General features: G+C 41.8%; 1 protein-coding gene across 29 annotated transcripts in view; it reads left to right on the forward strand.

The window, feature by feature from the left end:
* rims2a (regulating synaptic membrane exocytosis 2a) overlaps positions 1-17,320 on the forward strand; it is a 151,950-nt gene that overhangs the window by 55,337 nt on the left and 79,293 nt on the right. Inside the window, exon 1 of one of the 29 annotated variants that reach the window (XM_063485128.1) lies at positions 14,835-15,270. The exons of 26 other annotated variants lie outside the window; for them this stretch is intronic. Coding sequence is in view for 1 of the 3 variants with exons in the window: in XM_063485124.1 (XP_063341194.1) it covers positions 15,796-15,866 (71 nt within the window). In the remaining 2 variants the exon portion in view is untranslated. 2 more of the 29 variants (XM_063485124.1, XM_063485126.1) reach the window with 2 other exon arrangements.

Consider the following 17,320-nt stretch of genomic DNA (forward strand, 5'->3'; position numbering starts at 1 on the left):
AAAATTGCACATTCTCTCTGAAAAATTCCCCAGGGCTTTCCCCCTTGGAGTAGCTCTACTCCAAACTTGTAACCCTGTGTAAAAACATTAGTCAGTGGTTAAATGTTAAGTTTGTTTAACTCCCTGCTCCACCTGGAGCCTGTATCCACACTATCATCATCACTGCCTGTCAGACACAACCTGTAAGTTAAAACAAACTTCACATTTGCAAACAACTGTATCATAAGAGAAATAAAGTATTCAGCACCACAGAGACAAGTGTCAATGCAGGTTTATTCTAAATCATTAAACCCACTACTTTTTGTCATAATTTGCCTCAAATCATGGATCATCCCAATTTATTCCACATTGTAATCAGTGACTTCCCTTAAGTTTGTCACTCCACTTATTTCATCTCTAATGAGCTCAATAGTGGTCATATAATGAGCCCAATATTAAAAAATGTGCTATAATCACTGCACTTCTGCTCTAACATCACTTGTCAGTCTGTGCTGAATCCTTCACAAGCATTCTTAGAGAAAAACAAGCATTAGAAAAACATATGAAGCATTCTGGAGGTCAGGTCTGGATCAACAGATTCCAGAGGTGCTATAAAAAGGTAATAAAGTTAACCATCCGTAACTGTGAAAAGGAGTGACACTCGTTTCAACACAGTATGTGTGTCACATTGTATACACATTCTCCCAGTAATATTCACATTTTCCCAACAACACAGTGTAATAGCATAACCAACATATAGCCAGTAAACACAGTTTCTTTCACACATAAACCCAGTAACCCAGAAAAATTACAGTCAAAGGTTAAATCTGTAGAGCTCACATAGTGTCATGTGACCCAAAGTTTCCTCCTCTGGTCTCCTCCTGCTCCTGCAACAAAAGAAACACACATCCATACATCCACCCATTTGTCACATCTGGGTGGGGGTTAACCTTACATAGTGGTGTTAAGTCAGTCAACTCTTGTCAGCTTTTACCAGTTCAGTCAGTTCCCCATTTTTTTTCATTATTGCTGATAGTAGAATCTCTTGTCGCATTAAGTTTCTAGTGCCAGCAATATGACGTCATTTCAAAAAGAAGAAAAATAATTTAGACTGGATTACCTTGGTGAATCCTTTTAGACCAGGACTCGCTTTCTAATTGTCCCAAATAAGTTGCTTTCCCCAGAACCCGTTTTAATGTGGAAAAGCTCACTTGCAACGGTTTTCCCAACGTGTCGTATAGCGCTTTCATTCTAATCGTGCAGATCTGCTCAAACTACAGAGATTATCAAACAAAACTTTCAGTGCACTGTGAAAGTATCAAAATAAAAAGGCCTACGTAAGTCATGACACATGCTCCTCATCTCAGGAGGGTAAATCATACCAAACCTAATTGGCAGGTTCAACTTTGTAACAAAAGAAAAATCATCAGCTAAATTAATCCCAAAACATTCATCCATCAGCCACACACCACACAACATAACCCTATTGTCTTATTAGATATTCTTCCTAGATATTATAACATATCCTATTCACTTGTGTTATAATTCAGTCACCTTTCCCTGATCTGCTAATAATCAACTAATTTGCATAACAACTCATAACCTACTAAGCTGACAGGACAACAGAAATGCATGTTCAAAATATTATCACAAAAGAAAATTTCCTTCATACAGTAATTTACTTGTGCTGCACCAATTAAGCAGAAAGCGTCTCACAATTTACTATATTAACAACTACATTTGTTGTCTGATCACTGGTTGGTCGTACCAGAATCTTCTTTTCTTCCTTAAACTGTTGTCCTGCAACCTGGAGGGTTAGTTATCAGCAGTGGATAAATTCAGCATTTGATAACAAAACTTGTCTGTTAAGTTTTTCCCCGCTATGATTGAATCATTTTTCCTAATATACTATTAGTCCTCTGGTCTAGTGCTGGGCGATATGACGATATATATCGTGTGGACGATAGAAAAGTGTCTATCGTGCCATTTGTCTTCTATCGTTTCTATCGTTTCTAACCCTAATTTTATAAATTATTACATAAAATATATCATTAACCCTTTACAACCGGTCGGAGCAGGCACACTCCGTTTTTCCTAACTATTTTTAAATCCCTGTAGAACTGGAACCACGTAAGGTAGCGCAATAATTGTTTTTGCATATGAAACCTTAGGAGTTGTACTTACATCTTATTCCATTAGCTTGCCCTAGGTCACGGTTTCCTTCCACATATGGATTTGCAAAAATTGCATAAAAAGCACTTCCAGCAACAAAAACATAATATTCCAGACTTGCAGCAACAAAAACATAATATTCCAGAAACACGCTTTGCCGATCCGATCAGCTGTTCATAACACTTCCTACGTTGGAATATAAGTCAGCGCGAACTATCGCATGTCCGCCATTACCTGTCCGAAACCGGAAGTGACGTCATTTTCGCGGAAAATTTAGTTTTTTACCTTCAAAGCCTATGTTGGTGTTTTTAAAAGTCATGTTTGACTTTATGCTTTTCTGTATCGTTTCTGGGATGCTTAGAAGTCAAATTACACTGTTGGAAATAGTTTATTTTGATGCACATGCTGGTTTTTTTTGCAAATTTGCATTATGATATTTATTTTCATTTTTCCTGTAGTATATTAAAATTAGTGTATCTCAAGCATAAAACTATGAAGACACTCAAAATAAATTTCTTGTGGTTGGCAACTATTTTGTGCAACTTTTTTGTATTTACAGTTTTGAGGGATAAGCCTCTTAAATTTCTCTAACTAGAAATATATGTAAAAAACAAAACAAAAACGATTTTCAATTTTTTTGTAGTTTATTGCACTTTTTTTTGCAATTTATGTAGTTTCTATGGACTTAATGCATACATATTATTATAATTTGGGCTATAACGGTTGTATTGATGTATAGCAACTTGAAATGCTCCCACAAATGGCACTACAGCATGTAAAATGTAAAGATAAGCTCTGGCGGACTTGGTTCTATGGTAGGTCTTAAAGGGTTAAATAGCCTGTGGCAAATATATTAGTGTTGTCTTCTCACTATACATACTCTGAACTTTATGCAAGAGAAAATAAAGTATAAAAAAATGATGATAAAAACAATGACTCTGTCTTGTGGTTTTGCGACATGGTGCTGCTTTACGTGCACCCGGATTTGCGACATGCTTTACGGTAACTCAAAACAAAGACTGCACCCTCTCCACTCGCTGTTTACAGACTTCATACTTTCCAGATGACCACAGGTCAGGTGGTATATCGTGATATATATCGTTATCGTGATATAAAAGAATTCATATCGTGATAAATATTTTTTCCATATCGCCCAGCACTACTCTGGTCTATGTATTACTTTTCATCTCACTAAGTGACTTGGACAAGATGATAAACAGAAGCACATGCTCAAGATGCCGTCTAATCTTCATGAGCTCTATTGTATTTGTAAATGTTAGTATGGTTAATGCATTTTCTGTTTGTATGTGTGATTTTGTATACGTTTCTCTTTGCAGTGTTTCAGACTCCTTATCAATTTTCCCACTTAAAGCAGTCAGTTTTCTTTTTCCCAGGTTTGCTAACCCAAATTTGATTTCCCGCATTAAATAACAGCATTCCTCTGTGTCCTCACCTGCTCTCCTCTCCCACTTCAACAGTCCAATGGTAGTTCTTCTTTTCAGCTTCGTCCTGTGTATTCTCCCACTGTCTCTTTTATTGCCATTTCACTCCAAACGTGGCAAATGTCAACTCAGACAGTCTCCTCAAAAGTCCTCTTCACACACAGTGAAGTTGCAGCTTGCTGGAAACGCATCTCCATCCATCCATGATGATGGTGTTTTCTCCATGATGATGCCGTTTGCCCATACTGCTGCTGGACCTCTCTGCTCAGGACTCTGCTGTTGTCTCTTGGCCTGCAGAAAGTGAGATGGTAGTTTTAGGCTGAGATACACCAAACACTCTTCATATTATTGTTGCTTTTTTCATCAACAACACAACTATTTTATTTCTTTTGTGTCCACTAGGGTAGTTGGTGACCTGCAGAATCACCAGCCGCCCCAGTTGGAGACCTCTTTTCACTCACATACTTTAACGCTCCTCTGGAACGTGCACACACACCGTGACGTCAGGCACATTCGCACTAACTTTTTCATCTGCTTTGTGCACAATTTCATTTCTTTTCTTTCCTCAATGATCCACATAATACGTGCTGCCCGGTGAATACTTTGCAATGTATTTCATCCTCTTTCAAGGGAGTCTTACTCAGTTTATTCCCCATTACAAGACAACAATCGGCCACACAGACCACGTCTGGTCTGTACTCACTCACACAAACGCACACAAACACAACAACACAAAATAGGCCTACTCCGGACTCACACCGGGGCGCTCGGGACACAAACCCAGTCTCGGGACACAAACCCAGTCACGGGACACAAACCCAGTTTCGGGACACAAACCCAGTTTCAGGGCACAAACCCAGTCTCGGGACACAAACCCAGTTTCAGGGCACAAACCCAGTCACGGGACACAAACCCAGTCACGGGACACAAACCCAGTTTCGGGACACAAACCCAGTTTTAGGGCACAAACCCAGTCACGGGACACAAACCCAGTTTTAGGGCACAAACCCAGTCACGGGACACAAACCCAGTCACGGGACACAAACTCAGTCACGGGACACAAACCCAGTTTCAGGGCACAAACCCAGTCACGCGGTTATAGAGTCGCTCTCTGTCAACTTACTTGGTGTTGCTTTTGCATGCAGTATCAGTCTTGGATTCCGTCAATCATCATCCATCGAGGGAAAAATGGACGCTCTCCCACCGGCCTGGTGACGAATTTTACGTCACAGGTTCTTTAACAGGTGCTTCTATGAATCCCGACTGGGGTAAGACTCCGGCTTGGCGCTTTTCCCCTCGTTGAATGTTTGATTGCAGAATCCTGCTTCGAAGGACCAATTAATGATAGGTTTGTCTAGCACAGACCTATTGCTGGAACGAGACAATTCTACTACAACAGCAAAAGCATTAGACACCAGGCTGAACTCTTTGTGTGATCTCGTGCACGAGGGAGATGCCTGAGACGAGCGCTGTTCCTGCCGCTCGAACCCCAGTCACTCTCAGTTAGCTCCCCCGTAGCACTGCTCTTTATTGTGGTTACATGAATATTCATAGTCTCATTAACATATGACGTCTTACACAGGCATACATGTGAACAAAGAGTACCGTGTGTGTGTTGTGTGTGTGTGTGTGTGTGAGTGTGTGTGTGTCGGGGGCCGGGGGGGGGGGGGGGGGGGGGGGTGTCAAGATGTGACCCCGTGAATGACTCCCCTAAATCTGCTGGACTTCCAGGCCAGCAGTTCATCTAAACAAACGGACATAGATGTTTTTACCATACCATAAAACGGTAAGAGAAGGTACGACCTCTCTCATGACCTTAGGATATGTGTGCATGCCAGAACACTCTGGAAGGCACACAGAGTCTTTGCAGACTGCTAAGGATCAGACCTCTATCATCATGCAATCGATTATATCCCTCTAAGCATATATGAGTATATATTTCTAAGCATAAATGACAATCCACCAATATAAACCTAACAGGGAGTCAATCAAAAACATTTCAAACTCTACTGTTACTGAGAAGCTAAAACGCTTAGGTGCATGATTGACCAGTTAGCATAGCCACATGCTTCGTTTCATGAATAGGAAACTGACTGCTTTACATGTAATCCTGTTACCGTGCTCCAATTCCAATTCTTTTTCCATGCTCCCATTTATTCAATTACCCCCCCAAAATTCCCCCCCCTCAAAAAAACACACACACACTTGAAGAAACCGTGTGATAAAGCAATAATGAAACGGCTTAATCTAAACATCTGCGTCTCTCCAGTCCATTGCTATCATCATCCGTCTCATCCCCGGCCCATACTCAAATCCTCTTTTGCAACACTGATGGTATTTCACAAGCTCAAAGAGATTAATTATTTCCATATTTTGCAAACACTGCACCGTGTGCGCCGCTCCCCACGTCTCCCTGCACGTGTACAATTAGCTCAGTTCATTTGTGTTGCAAATGAGCCGGCCCTGACGGTGCTCAGTGGCCTCCCCGGGTTTCTCCTGCCACGCGGCACAGAGGAGAACCCAGCCGAGGAGTGATCAAAAGCCTCCTTCTCTGGCAGGCAGATGCTGAGTAAACACCGAGAGAAGAAGAAGGAGCTCTGATAACCGTCTCTTCCCGCTTGCACTTCCCCCCACCTTCATTATTTTTGGAGTCTGCTGGCTGGCATTAATGAAACCCCATGTAATATTCATTTAATTCCCAATGTTTACTAGTTCATTAGGTTTAGGATAGTAGTTGATCTGATCTCCAGGGGTGGCTGGGATGAGGAAAGAAGCTGACTTTGAAGATTTTTCTTTGCACCAGCCGGGCTTCCTTACATTTATTCAAGGAGCAATGGCTCCTCCCTTGCTTTACCAAATTGTATAGCATTTCTCTTCACCACACTTATGCTCTTATGTTTTTTTAGAAGTAAAGGTGAGACTTAAAGGCTGGATTTTTGTGTCAATAGATGAACACAGATCTGCTCCTTTGAATGCCAGTAAATCTAGAAACCTAATGGATAAAACGGTGGCTAAATGTGATTTGGCTCATTAAAGACATTTAGAAAATAAGTTAAAGTTGAGGATCTCGTCACAGATTAGACGTTTTCTCAGAACGGATACCCTCTGGCCAGTTTAGCTCTCCGGCTAACGGCATGTGTTACAGACGCTGTCCCGTGCAATTACAATTAACCCACGCAACTCTTTGGTCTGGGTGCTCGCTCTGCAAAGGTCTGGCTGTGGGTTCATCGATTGAGACGGCTTGTCAATGCCATCGAGTGCAGGCGAAAAGGTCTTTCTGCTGAGCTCACAGCGAGCTTTTTGATCAGACCAATGGGAGATGCAGAACTTCTTCACAAAGCTTTTTTTCCCTTTTTTTTTTTTAATGGTGAAAACTCCGGAACTCCAGCTATGTTGGAAAAAGTCAGCTTTATTTTTGTATCCGAGTGGGCATTTAGTCGGTTTTCAATTCCGTCTCCTGTGGCAATGGTTGTTAAAAAAGTTGTTACTTAGCTTACCTGGCTGTCACTAATCTCCTGCTATCTGCATGTGTCTCGCGTTTTGAGAACAATTACATTCATTCCGGGAAATGAAGCAGCAGTGTACCACTAATAAACGCATGTGAAAGTTTAATTAAATAGTGAAAAATTTTCCTATCTGAAATTCCATAATGTATTAAAACTAATTAAAATCTGTTGTTGTTTTTTTAGAAAAATATCTTCCTCGTCTGTTTTCCTTGTTTGTTTTCACAGCATTGCCACCTTTGAATGGGTTTTTGTGATCGTGTGTGTTAGTGTGACAGCTGTCATACAAGAAAAAAAAAACATTTTAGGGAGGAGGTCGGGAGGCAACTTCACCACATTATGCACAACTTACAGACAGTCTCCAGGCAAGCCTTCCAGCAGCTGGCGTGTTTGAGCCTGGAAATGGAAGAGATGAGTGGGAACAGCAATTTTTTTTTCATTTTAAAACTATGTTGAAATGGAGCGTTTTCATGAGGAGAAGTGTTTCAAAATGCTTTGCAAACTGATCCATGATCAGCATTGAGAATAAGGTTGTGTGATGTGGTAGCTCAAGTAAAAACTTTGGTACACGTCTCCCATTATCTTGCCCGTCTGCACTCCTGTAGCTCTGTATACCTCGCCCTTGGCACATTGTAGGCCAAACCCTGAGGTGCAGCATGTCTAAGCATGCTGTCTCAAATAAAAGTCTTTTACACTCTGCTGCTGTGTTTAGTTTAATTTTATTACAACAAAATCCTTCTTTCGAAATCAAACCAATTGCAGATGGACCGTTTAAAACGTATTCACTTTGCGTATGCAGGGTCTCACTCTAGATTGGCTCTTGGATGCAAAGTCTTTGTGTGTCGATCTCAGTCAGCTTGCAGTCAGTTTCGTTTTCTAAGCTGGACAACCAGTGAACAACACTGCCAGTAGCACACAGGTTGATTTGATTATGCCCGAGGCCCTGCCACAGAGATGCATCGGGGTAACTCAGTTGCAGTGGCTTCCCTTCCCTGTGGATGTAATTGGAGAGCACTTATGCCGCCTTTCCATGGCAGTCTGTTCCCATTCAGGCCTCAGTTTGTGATAAACCACCTCCAAGCTCCAAGTGTGTAGGAGGTAAAAGAGAATTAAGAAAGAAATACAGTGAGTGCTCTCATATATTATAAGATTTAAACTTCAACATGTCCTCATTTCTTGTTAGAAAAAAGTTGGCTTCCTGTTACTTAAACATACACACACACAGACACACACACACAGTTTTTCTAGTAATAGTCTAAACATTACAGTGTGCAGGTATCTTTTGTTGTTGCTATTTGAAAAACTTGCAACTCCAGCTAAGGTCAGGCAGTGTGGAGGTTTAGCTTCAGTGGTGTGTAGGATGTTTGCCCACAGCGCTCTAAAATCAACTTTTTTTGTCTCAGCAAAACTAGTTATGTAGAGTCACCTGCATTTTCAGCGTTCAGTGTTAGGGTCAGCAATGGCTGGTTAATATTAGGGGGGTTGGAGTGCCCCCACCTTTCAGTTATCCAGAAAAAAAGTCTACTTAAAGGAAACCTGTAATGCTCATCCTTAATTTCTGTCATATACTGTATATAATAGTACATTGTTGGGTGCTCAAATTAAACCTGGCCAGTATTTGAAGTAATAAGGTGCCTGCATGAAATCAGTGATAGTGGATATCCCTTATGTGGTCATCTCATAGCTCTGTCCCCACCCACCAGCCAATCAAATAGTTTGTTTGCTAGGGATAGCCAGTCAGAATAGAGCTGGTTTAAAGGAATGGAGAAGGGATTAAACAGCTTGTTTTACATAGTGGATAAAGGCTGAACTGAACTGCTAGAAATGAGCTCAGTGAGTACCATTAAACATGAAATAGGCATATATTACCAAAAAAAGTGTTTAGTCGTGCATTCCTTACAAAGACTATTCGCATTTACTTGGTTCATTTCTGTGTAAATATAGTTCCTGTATTATAAAACGGCCTCCAGCCAAACATGTGTATGGAGTTCTTTGGCAAGCAGGTGACCTGAAGCTACTCTCTGACTGGTTGCTTCAGATTTTCCGCTGAGTAAAGCTTTTACTACCTCCCACCTTTTTGCTATTATTTAAACAAACACATTAATAAATGATTAATTTAATAAATAAATTATACTTTGTGTGATAGGCAATGCTGTCTCTCATGGCAGAAGAGGCCAGTTCAAGTGGAACTGCTGAGTATCACAGCGGAGCCACTATCACCATGAAAGAACATTTGTTTTAAGTGCACCAAATAAATATTGCTTTTCATACACATACAGTGACTCACACTAGTGATTGAGCCTAATGCTTTTAACACACTAATGAGAGAAGCTAAGCAGTGGTGCTTTAGAAGACGATGCTGGTGTTGCTGCAGCATGGCTGATGCAGTTGCCATTGTGTGCTTGTTTGTTAAATATGAAGTGTATGAATGAGTAATGGACGGGCTCACCATGTTAATTATTATCAAAATGTTATGTTGTTGGGAGACGTGAGCTAAGGTTACCAAAAAACAACCTTCTGATGACCTCAGCAGCTAGCTTGTGCATTTATAGTTAGCGGCACTATGATTTTTAAGGGCTGTAACTTGTCAAAAAAGATAAGTAGAGCAAGCATGACTCTGATTAGATGGAATTTAAGAATGTCAAATGACTCCACAGGCTTCCTGTTGAAATATCAGAGTGGTGCCTGTAATACAAGATGATGGACTCATTTTCTGCCTACATTTGTTACATGAGGCAGGGTGTAATGTTGAACAATGGAGACACAACCTTGAACCTAACATAAAGAGCTATTTAGCTTTGGACTCATCACCATTTATCATCCGTAATCAAAGAAATGCCTGCTCACCTGTGAACAGAGTTCATGCTTCTTCCTGACTTGACCACACTTTGTACAAATCCAGTGCACACACCCCTCCACACTGCTTAGTCTTGCTCTGTATTTGTTACAGGGATGGCTTGGCTGTCTGCCGCGTTGTGCTGTGCTGCTGCAGTCTTATCTGGTGACTATAATAGACTGAGAAGCATTGGTAGAAAAAAAGAGAGATGAGTGTGGGTGGGGGCGTATATGTGTGTGTGTAGGTTGGGGGTAATGGAAGGAAAGACGTGAGGAGTCCAGACCAGCCTGGACTGCTGCCGGTTTCCCAAGAGGGTCATTGGTCCGTCCAGCCCCAGAGATGTTATTTTGGGCTACAAGGATTATTAAAGCATCCTCTGACTCACCCCTTAGCTTTTTTCATTACCTCCTCACTTTCTGTGCAGCCAGACAGCCGTGCAGCGTCACTGCCTTTGATTTCGAATGCAGCCCGCTCACTGGAATGAAAAATGCATACTTAGCAGAACTGAGAAGAAATGTGTGCGTGTGTGTGTGTGCAATTACGAGTGTGTCAAAGAGAACGAGATGGGGGAGAAAGTAGCTCTTAAAATGTTTTTTTTTTCCCATTGCAGAAATACAACCCAGCGTTTTGTTACAGTATAAAATGCTGGGTTATGATATACAAAGGCAAATCTCGATACGTCCCCTACACAGAGCACTTTGTGAAACTGCCTGAGAAGCCCTGGCCATACACTGTTTGTAAAAGATAGATGTAGACATTGTTAGGTACTGTAACTGGTTTGAGAAATCAAGTTTTGAATTTTAAACATGTGAAGAATAGCTTTGGGACACTGCAGGCTTGTATGATGGTCACTAAACCCTCTTGATGTTGTCTTCAGTAGGACTTCAGGCTAGGGACTGATGCTGTAAACCTGTTAGGACAGTGTTTGTCACTCAAGTCATATCTCAAGTGACAAGTAGGATAATGTTACCAGAGGAGTTGCCCCCTGTTGACTATTAGAAAGAATGCAGGTTGAAAGCAGTTGGCTTCAGATGTCAGACCGTGTGGGTATGTCCATCATTTTTATACAGTCTGTTTCAGCAAACAGTTCATGTGCTACAGTGATGTAACAACATACGCAGGCTATGTCAGTACGCTGTGACATTAGTAATGGATACAGTCAGTTGTGCAACAGACTTGAAACTTTCAACCAGACAGAGTGTGAAATACTATTTTTTCCTAAAAGAAAAGAGTTTTTTTCTAACTTTGAAGATTTTGATGTTGAATTTTAAGGACTTGCTGTGTCATGCTAAACAGTGCAGAATATGGTGACAAAAACACAAAAACAAGAAAGCCATTGAGGAACAGAAATTCACCTTTTGAGTTCAGATGCAATTCTCCTAATGGTTTTAAAGTGCTATCTAAAGCCGGGTGGAAAAAGCTTTCGGTGGGAAGCAAACTTTAGTGGTTATTATATACATATATACTCACGAACAACATGGATAGGTGTATTTTTCTCAACTATCCCAGTAAGTCATGATAGTCCAGACATTATTTGTGTGTTTTCAAATGTACTGACAGCTCTGAAGATCCCAGCTTAAATGGGCCCATAAACACTAAAGAAGTAAAGCTACCATTTTTTTTCTTCAAACCAAAAAGCCACTTTTTATTTCCCAGATGGTGTCAAACAGGCAGTTATGTGTTTCCTTTAGAGAGGGTGAATAGGATTATGATGTCCTTCATGTGGTGATGTAGCAGTATGGCCTGGTCACAGATGAACACCAATCACATGCATTTTTTTGTGGGTTCAAGCACTTGGCAGAAATAAAGCATAATTACCCACTGGTGTTGGGGTGTTGATTGCCTCCAGGCTCTCCAGAGGACCCCCACACACACACTTTGGCCGTGAATAGTTTTCTGTGTTAAACAGCTTTGGTTTAGTCAAGCTGAAATCAGTAAGGATAATTAAAGACAGTGCTCATATACTGCTCCAAGTGTGACCCCACATACTGTCAGGCTGTTTCACTGCTCCACATGGGTCATTAAAAAAGAAAAAAAAATCAGCTGTGATGTACGTTTTATGGTTGCTAGTCTTGGCAGTATAGAAAAAAAACCATACACATGTTCTGCTCCTCTAACCTCTCTCTATAGGGTGAGGAGAAATATGCAGCAGCGTAGCAGTCCTGACTTGTAGCTAATCTTAATGGCATATTCTGCTGGGGCTTGGCCTACATAGAGCACTAGCAGTGCCTCTTCTTAAAAAGGAGATCTAACGGGCTATGCAGTGCAGAAGATATATCAGCCATGCTGGGTATAAACATAGCATGAACACACAAGGCACCGCTTGGTCTACGTGCTGACAGGAGGATGGATTCTGTGTTGTTGGAGCCAATTAGTGAAAACATTCACCGATGTACAGACACTGTCAGCTGCGCTGATAGATGTGGGGCTGCTCGACTTCTCTGTCTGCCTGCTTCACACAAAACTTTCCACAGAGCAGGGAGATGAAATGAGGGGGAGGCTGCAGTCTGCTTCTGTGAATGAAACTGGGCTTTTAGGCTGTGTGCATGTGTCTGATTATTTACTAACCTTTATTAAAAACAGAAAAGTTGATAAATTATAAGTGTATAGCGAGTTGATCAGCGTAGAGGTTTATAAAATAACATTTGCAGGATTAATATTTAATAGTGTTATGCTCTTCGTGTATGTTCCTCTGTGAGCCAGATTGCAAACACATGGTGTTGTTGTAACCTTCAAATACATGCATGTTTGGTAACTTTGGTGGATTTAAAAGTTGAGCCTGTTTTACCATGTTAGCCCAGTGCCATAATGTCCAGACTGTACCCTGACTTTCGCCAAATGCCAGATGAGATAGACTCCAGCCCCCCTTGTGAGTCTGGCTGGATAAGCAGTTAAGTTAATGGATGGATGGGTGTTAGCCAGATTACAATTGGATTGCATTCAGTCTTTACACTCAGACACTCAGGCAACAGTTTACCAAGTTACCAACACAAATCCCTCAGGTATTTCCACTGCTCAGGTATCAGATAAATACCTTGGAATCACTGCAGTCGCCTGATTTGACACGGGAAATGGCTGCTGTATGCATTTTACACCTTTTTAAAATTTGGTCAAATCACATTTAAACTCCAAGACACTTCCTCCCATCCTAGTTGCAAGACGTAAAGGGTGCATCAAAGAGCTTGAAACATGTACTGTTAGAAAGAGAGGATTTGTGAGTTTCACATGGTTGCTGTGACTCCAGACATGCAAAAGTATGGGGCGTGCCTGACTATCATATGGACAAAAGCCATGCATCCAGAGGGGGACACATTGAGCTCCTGTGAACATGTAGTATAAATTTCACCACAAGCTCCATAGCCTTTTGAAATTGGATTCTTTCTTTTGATAAACCCAGTATTTATGGGGCGTACTTGTGAAAGTAAATATTAAGAAATTCGGTCACAACAACAGTTGCCTCAAGCCACTTTCTATTGTAAAAAAAGGGCCCTACAACAATACAGGGAAAACCTCAGCAATCAGATGACCCCTTTTAGCAAGCACTTGGCAACAGTGGGAGGGAAAAACTCCCTTTAAACAGGAAGAAACCTCCAGCAGAACCAGGGTCAGGGAGGGGCGGCCATCTGCTGCGACCAGTTGGGGCAAAGGGGAGAAAGACGGGACAAGAGGCACACTGTGGAAGAGAACCAGAGATTATTAATAAGTAATGATTAAATGCAGAGGGATGTATAAACACACAGAGAGTGAAAAGAGGTGAGTAAATCACTGCTACTTTATAGAGCACAGTTAACTATAATCTCCTCACTACTTACTCATTGTACTTACTGTTACTGAAAGCCAAGAGGACCAGACACCAAAACAAAACTGGCTCATCTGTAAGAGTCATCGCTTTTTACATATTATGACAAGAAAATAGATTTGGTGGAAAAGCTTTTGGGGTTTCTAAGGCTTTATTTCCATGGCAGCTCATAATCCAGTTCTCAAGTACTTTCTCTCCTGTTAGTTACCCGTCCAGCTTTCATCATTTTACATCACTCACAGGCCATCTTGAAGCAATAGAAGCAGATGTACCTGAAGAGTGGTAGCGTCAAGTGTGAGGTGTTATGGAGAGCTGGTGAGCTGGAGTGAAAATATAGAACAAAATCTCCTTGGTGTACTTGAAGACTGAAGTGGGAGCACCACTTAAGAGCACCATGGAGGATATTATTCCAACACAGACATGCACTATTTTTACTTCTTCGTCTTCTTGAAGTATGTGGAATTAAACGGATTTTCAGCAAGGGAAATGTAAAGATGCTTACAGTGTATAGTTTTTACGAGTCCATTCAACGCATTCAGAGTCCTGCTCGAGCTCACTGTGTGATCACAGATGGTCTCAGGCCATCTACTTACTTCCCAGAGAGGCAGAAAGTAGATCTGCAGCACACTCTATTTAAAACCACTGCAGGTTTATAAAACACTTCCACTATTCCTTTACCGTGTCAGCAACCCATCTCCCGCCTGCCCTCCCTGACTCCCTGCTCCCGTCAGTCAGCTGTCACCAGCACTATAACAAAAAACATGTAGTAGCGCGTCTTCGGTCCAAACTCAGAGCCCGAGGGCGGAGGTGAGGACGGAGGAAAACTGAATGGAGAAGACAGATGCAAAAAGTACTATGGCAGAAGAGTGACCTTAGCAACACCCAGATACAGTCAGTCTTAATACACCCGGCCGCACACATGCACAGAGTAGACTTATCGTCCAAATCTCCCTCTCTGCCCCCTCTCTCGCTCGCTCTCTGTGTAGATTTGATTTGATGCCTGAAAATCCGCCCAGTGGATAAAAAAAGAAAAATGCATAAGCCATGTCATTTGTTCAGTTTGGTCATATAATTGCAGGCTGAATGAGATAAGGTGAGGCCTCCTCATGTACTTGTCCTTGGTCATAGACATTAGCTAGTAATCGGGCCCAGGAGTGTAAATCCTTTCCGAGACAGAGGACAGAGTGGCTGCTGGGTTGGACGGCATTGCTGTCGGCTCACTTTCAGCCGGCTCACTTTCAGCCACCCAGAAGCATCTGCAGCAGGACTGTAAACGTGTGTCATCTGTGCTCATCCGGCAGTGTGGCAGGTTGCTTTAGATGCAGCAGACCATAGGAATCAAAGCAGGTCATCCGGGTGGTACGCCCTCATTTGGGATATTGGGAAATTCAGCTGAACTGTCCGGTTTACTTCGGGGGTTTCAGCTGGTTTGATTGTACGACAGGATCGGACATGCTGCTGTGTCTCAGATTCACGGCTACCAACTGAGTCAGTCCTGGAAGGCAGAGTGATGCTGCATCTTTAAATGGATCATTAGAGGTGTTTTTCCTCTTCTTGCCTCCTCTCCTCTGATTGCTCTCACTCGAAACTCACATGCACACTCAGCTTATTTTCGTTCTTCCCCCTGCTTTTTTTTCCCTCTTTTTTTTCTACTCAGTCGAGACTGTTCCAGGTTGTTTTGCTGTCATTAGCGGGCCAGATTTGTTCTAAGAGAGGAGGGCTTCTGCAGCGCGGCGCCGCTCATGTGTTCTCATTTGACTGCTCTCCATTATACGTGAAGTAGAGGTGGCACCATTCCCGCGGGGGCAGCGTTGCATTTTCACCTTGATTGCTTTTGGCTTTCTTATTTAACATGTTTCTTCAGCAGAAGCAGGAGCAAACAGAAGCTGTGTCACAACGAAAAGCACTGCTCCATGACTGAATCATCTGCTGTGGGTAGATCCGCCATAGACCTCTAGATAGAAAACCACAAGTTTTAGTATTAGAGGAGAGTGAATCTGGGAAACAACAAGGCTCCGGTAGTAGGGTGGATCGGACTAGGTGCGCGCTGGGATTGTGTGCAGAATGTGTTTGCGTGGAGCTGCCAGGCAGAGATTTGAACTGAGCTACATCCCAGGATTCGACAGTGACTTTCAGTAAGGCTGGCTATATCTCTGGATTTAGACTGGTATGAGCAGTTTGGATAAAGCATGTGTGAAAATGTTTTTTGTTTTGTTTTTTCAAATGGTTTAGCTTTAAAGGTTATTTAGCAGTGAAGGCATTTTTCCATGGAACTGTATGAACATTTAAATTTGCCCTGTGTTATTACAGCAGATGCAATCCAGTCCTTTTACTTTTTTTTTGTTTTTTTGTTTTACAGTAGAACAGTGGACTTGCTGACTTTTTTCTTGGGTGAGGGTACTTGTCATAGCAGCAACTCCATCATTGCAGTTTGGGTTTCTTTTGCACATTAGTGCCTGTGTGTCAGTGCGTACATGTGTCTGGGTGCCTACGCATGCACCTGAATCCTGCGACATCTGTGAAGGGTTCATCACTCACTGAAAGCTTCCTTATTGACTCTGTGTTATTGATTTTCGTGCCAGTGGCATTTCTTCGGTTTTAAAAGGGAAGTAAACTCTCAGCACAATTATATCCAGGAAAGAAAATCCTTGCTCAGTGGAAATACTGTGGAAATGACCTCAATAATAAGAAATTTTATTTTCTTTGCTGATAAAAAAAACACTTATTAAAGTAGCTGTGAGAGGACATGATCTCTTATTATTTAAGTCGACAATAGTGTATAATTTGGACAGCATACTGGCTGTGTGTGTGTGTGTGTGTGTGTGCCTCTTAATGTGATGATGATGTTGTAGATTTATCATAAATTCACTTCAAATGTTTATGATTTATATCCAGGGCTTTCTGCTCAGTTTCATCGCTTTCATCATACAGAGTATATGGGTGTAGGGAAAATTACACACACACACACACACACACACACACACACACACACACACACACACACACACGCACACACACACACACACAGGGAGTGACACAGTTAGACGATTTAGTCCATTTGCAGCCTGGGAACTGAGCTCTGTCTGTGGATGCTTTTGACCGGATCTGCAGAGACAGAATAGGGCAGTGTCCTCTCATTACGCCCTGCAGTGAATCAGGGAATTTCACCAGTTGTTTTTTGTGTGTTGCTTTGCAGAAAATAACATCACATAAAGGTTTTTATCATGACGAGCATGTCAGGTCACTTTTAATCTTTTTGTGGGTCACACTTTTTAATCTTTCGGTGCCATAGTGTAATCCCATGATTTTTTGGGGGGGGGGATTTTTTTTTGAGCCCTGGATTTGATACATTATGCTGCTTTTGATAAGGACAGTGTACTTGAAAAAGATGATTAACTGGAATTACCTCTAGAGCACTGCAGGCGTACAAGGCTGTCCTGGCAGCAGTAATAACGCGACATCAAAGGGATGTCAGAAACCTTCTATATTTTAGTTGAAAAGCTCCGGCACCACCTTGCATGAATCGAATCTTATTGCCATCTCCGTCCTTGTCTGTAGCTCCATGATAGAGCAGAGGATTTCTATAGTT

The sequence above is a fragment of the Pelmatolapia mariae genome, linkage group LG10_11 (genome assembly GCF_036321145.2).
Source record: "Pelmatolapia mariae isolate MD_Pm_ZW linkage group LG10_11, Pm_UMD_F_2, whole genome shotgun sequence".
NCBI lineage: Eukaryota > Metazoa > Chordata > Actinopteri > Cichliformes > Cichlidae > Pelmatolapia > Pelmatolapia mariae.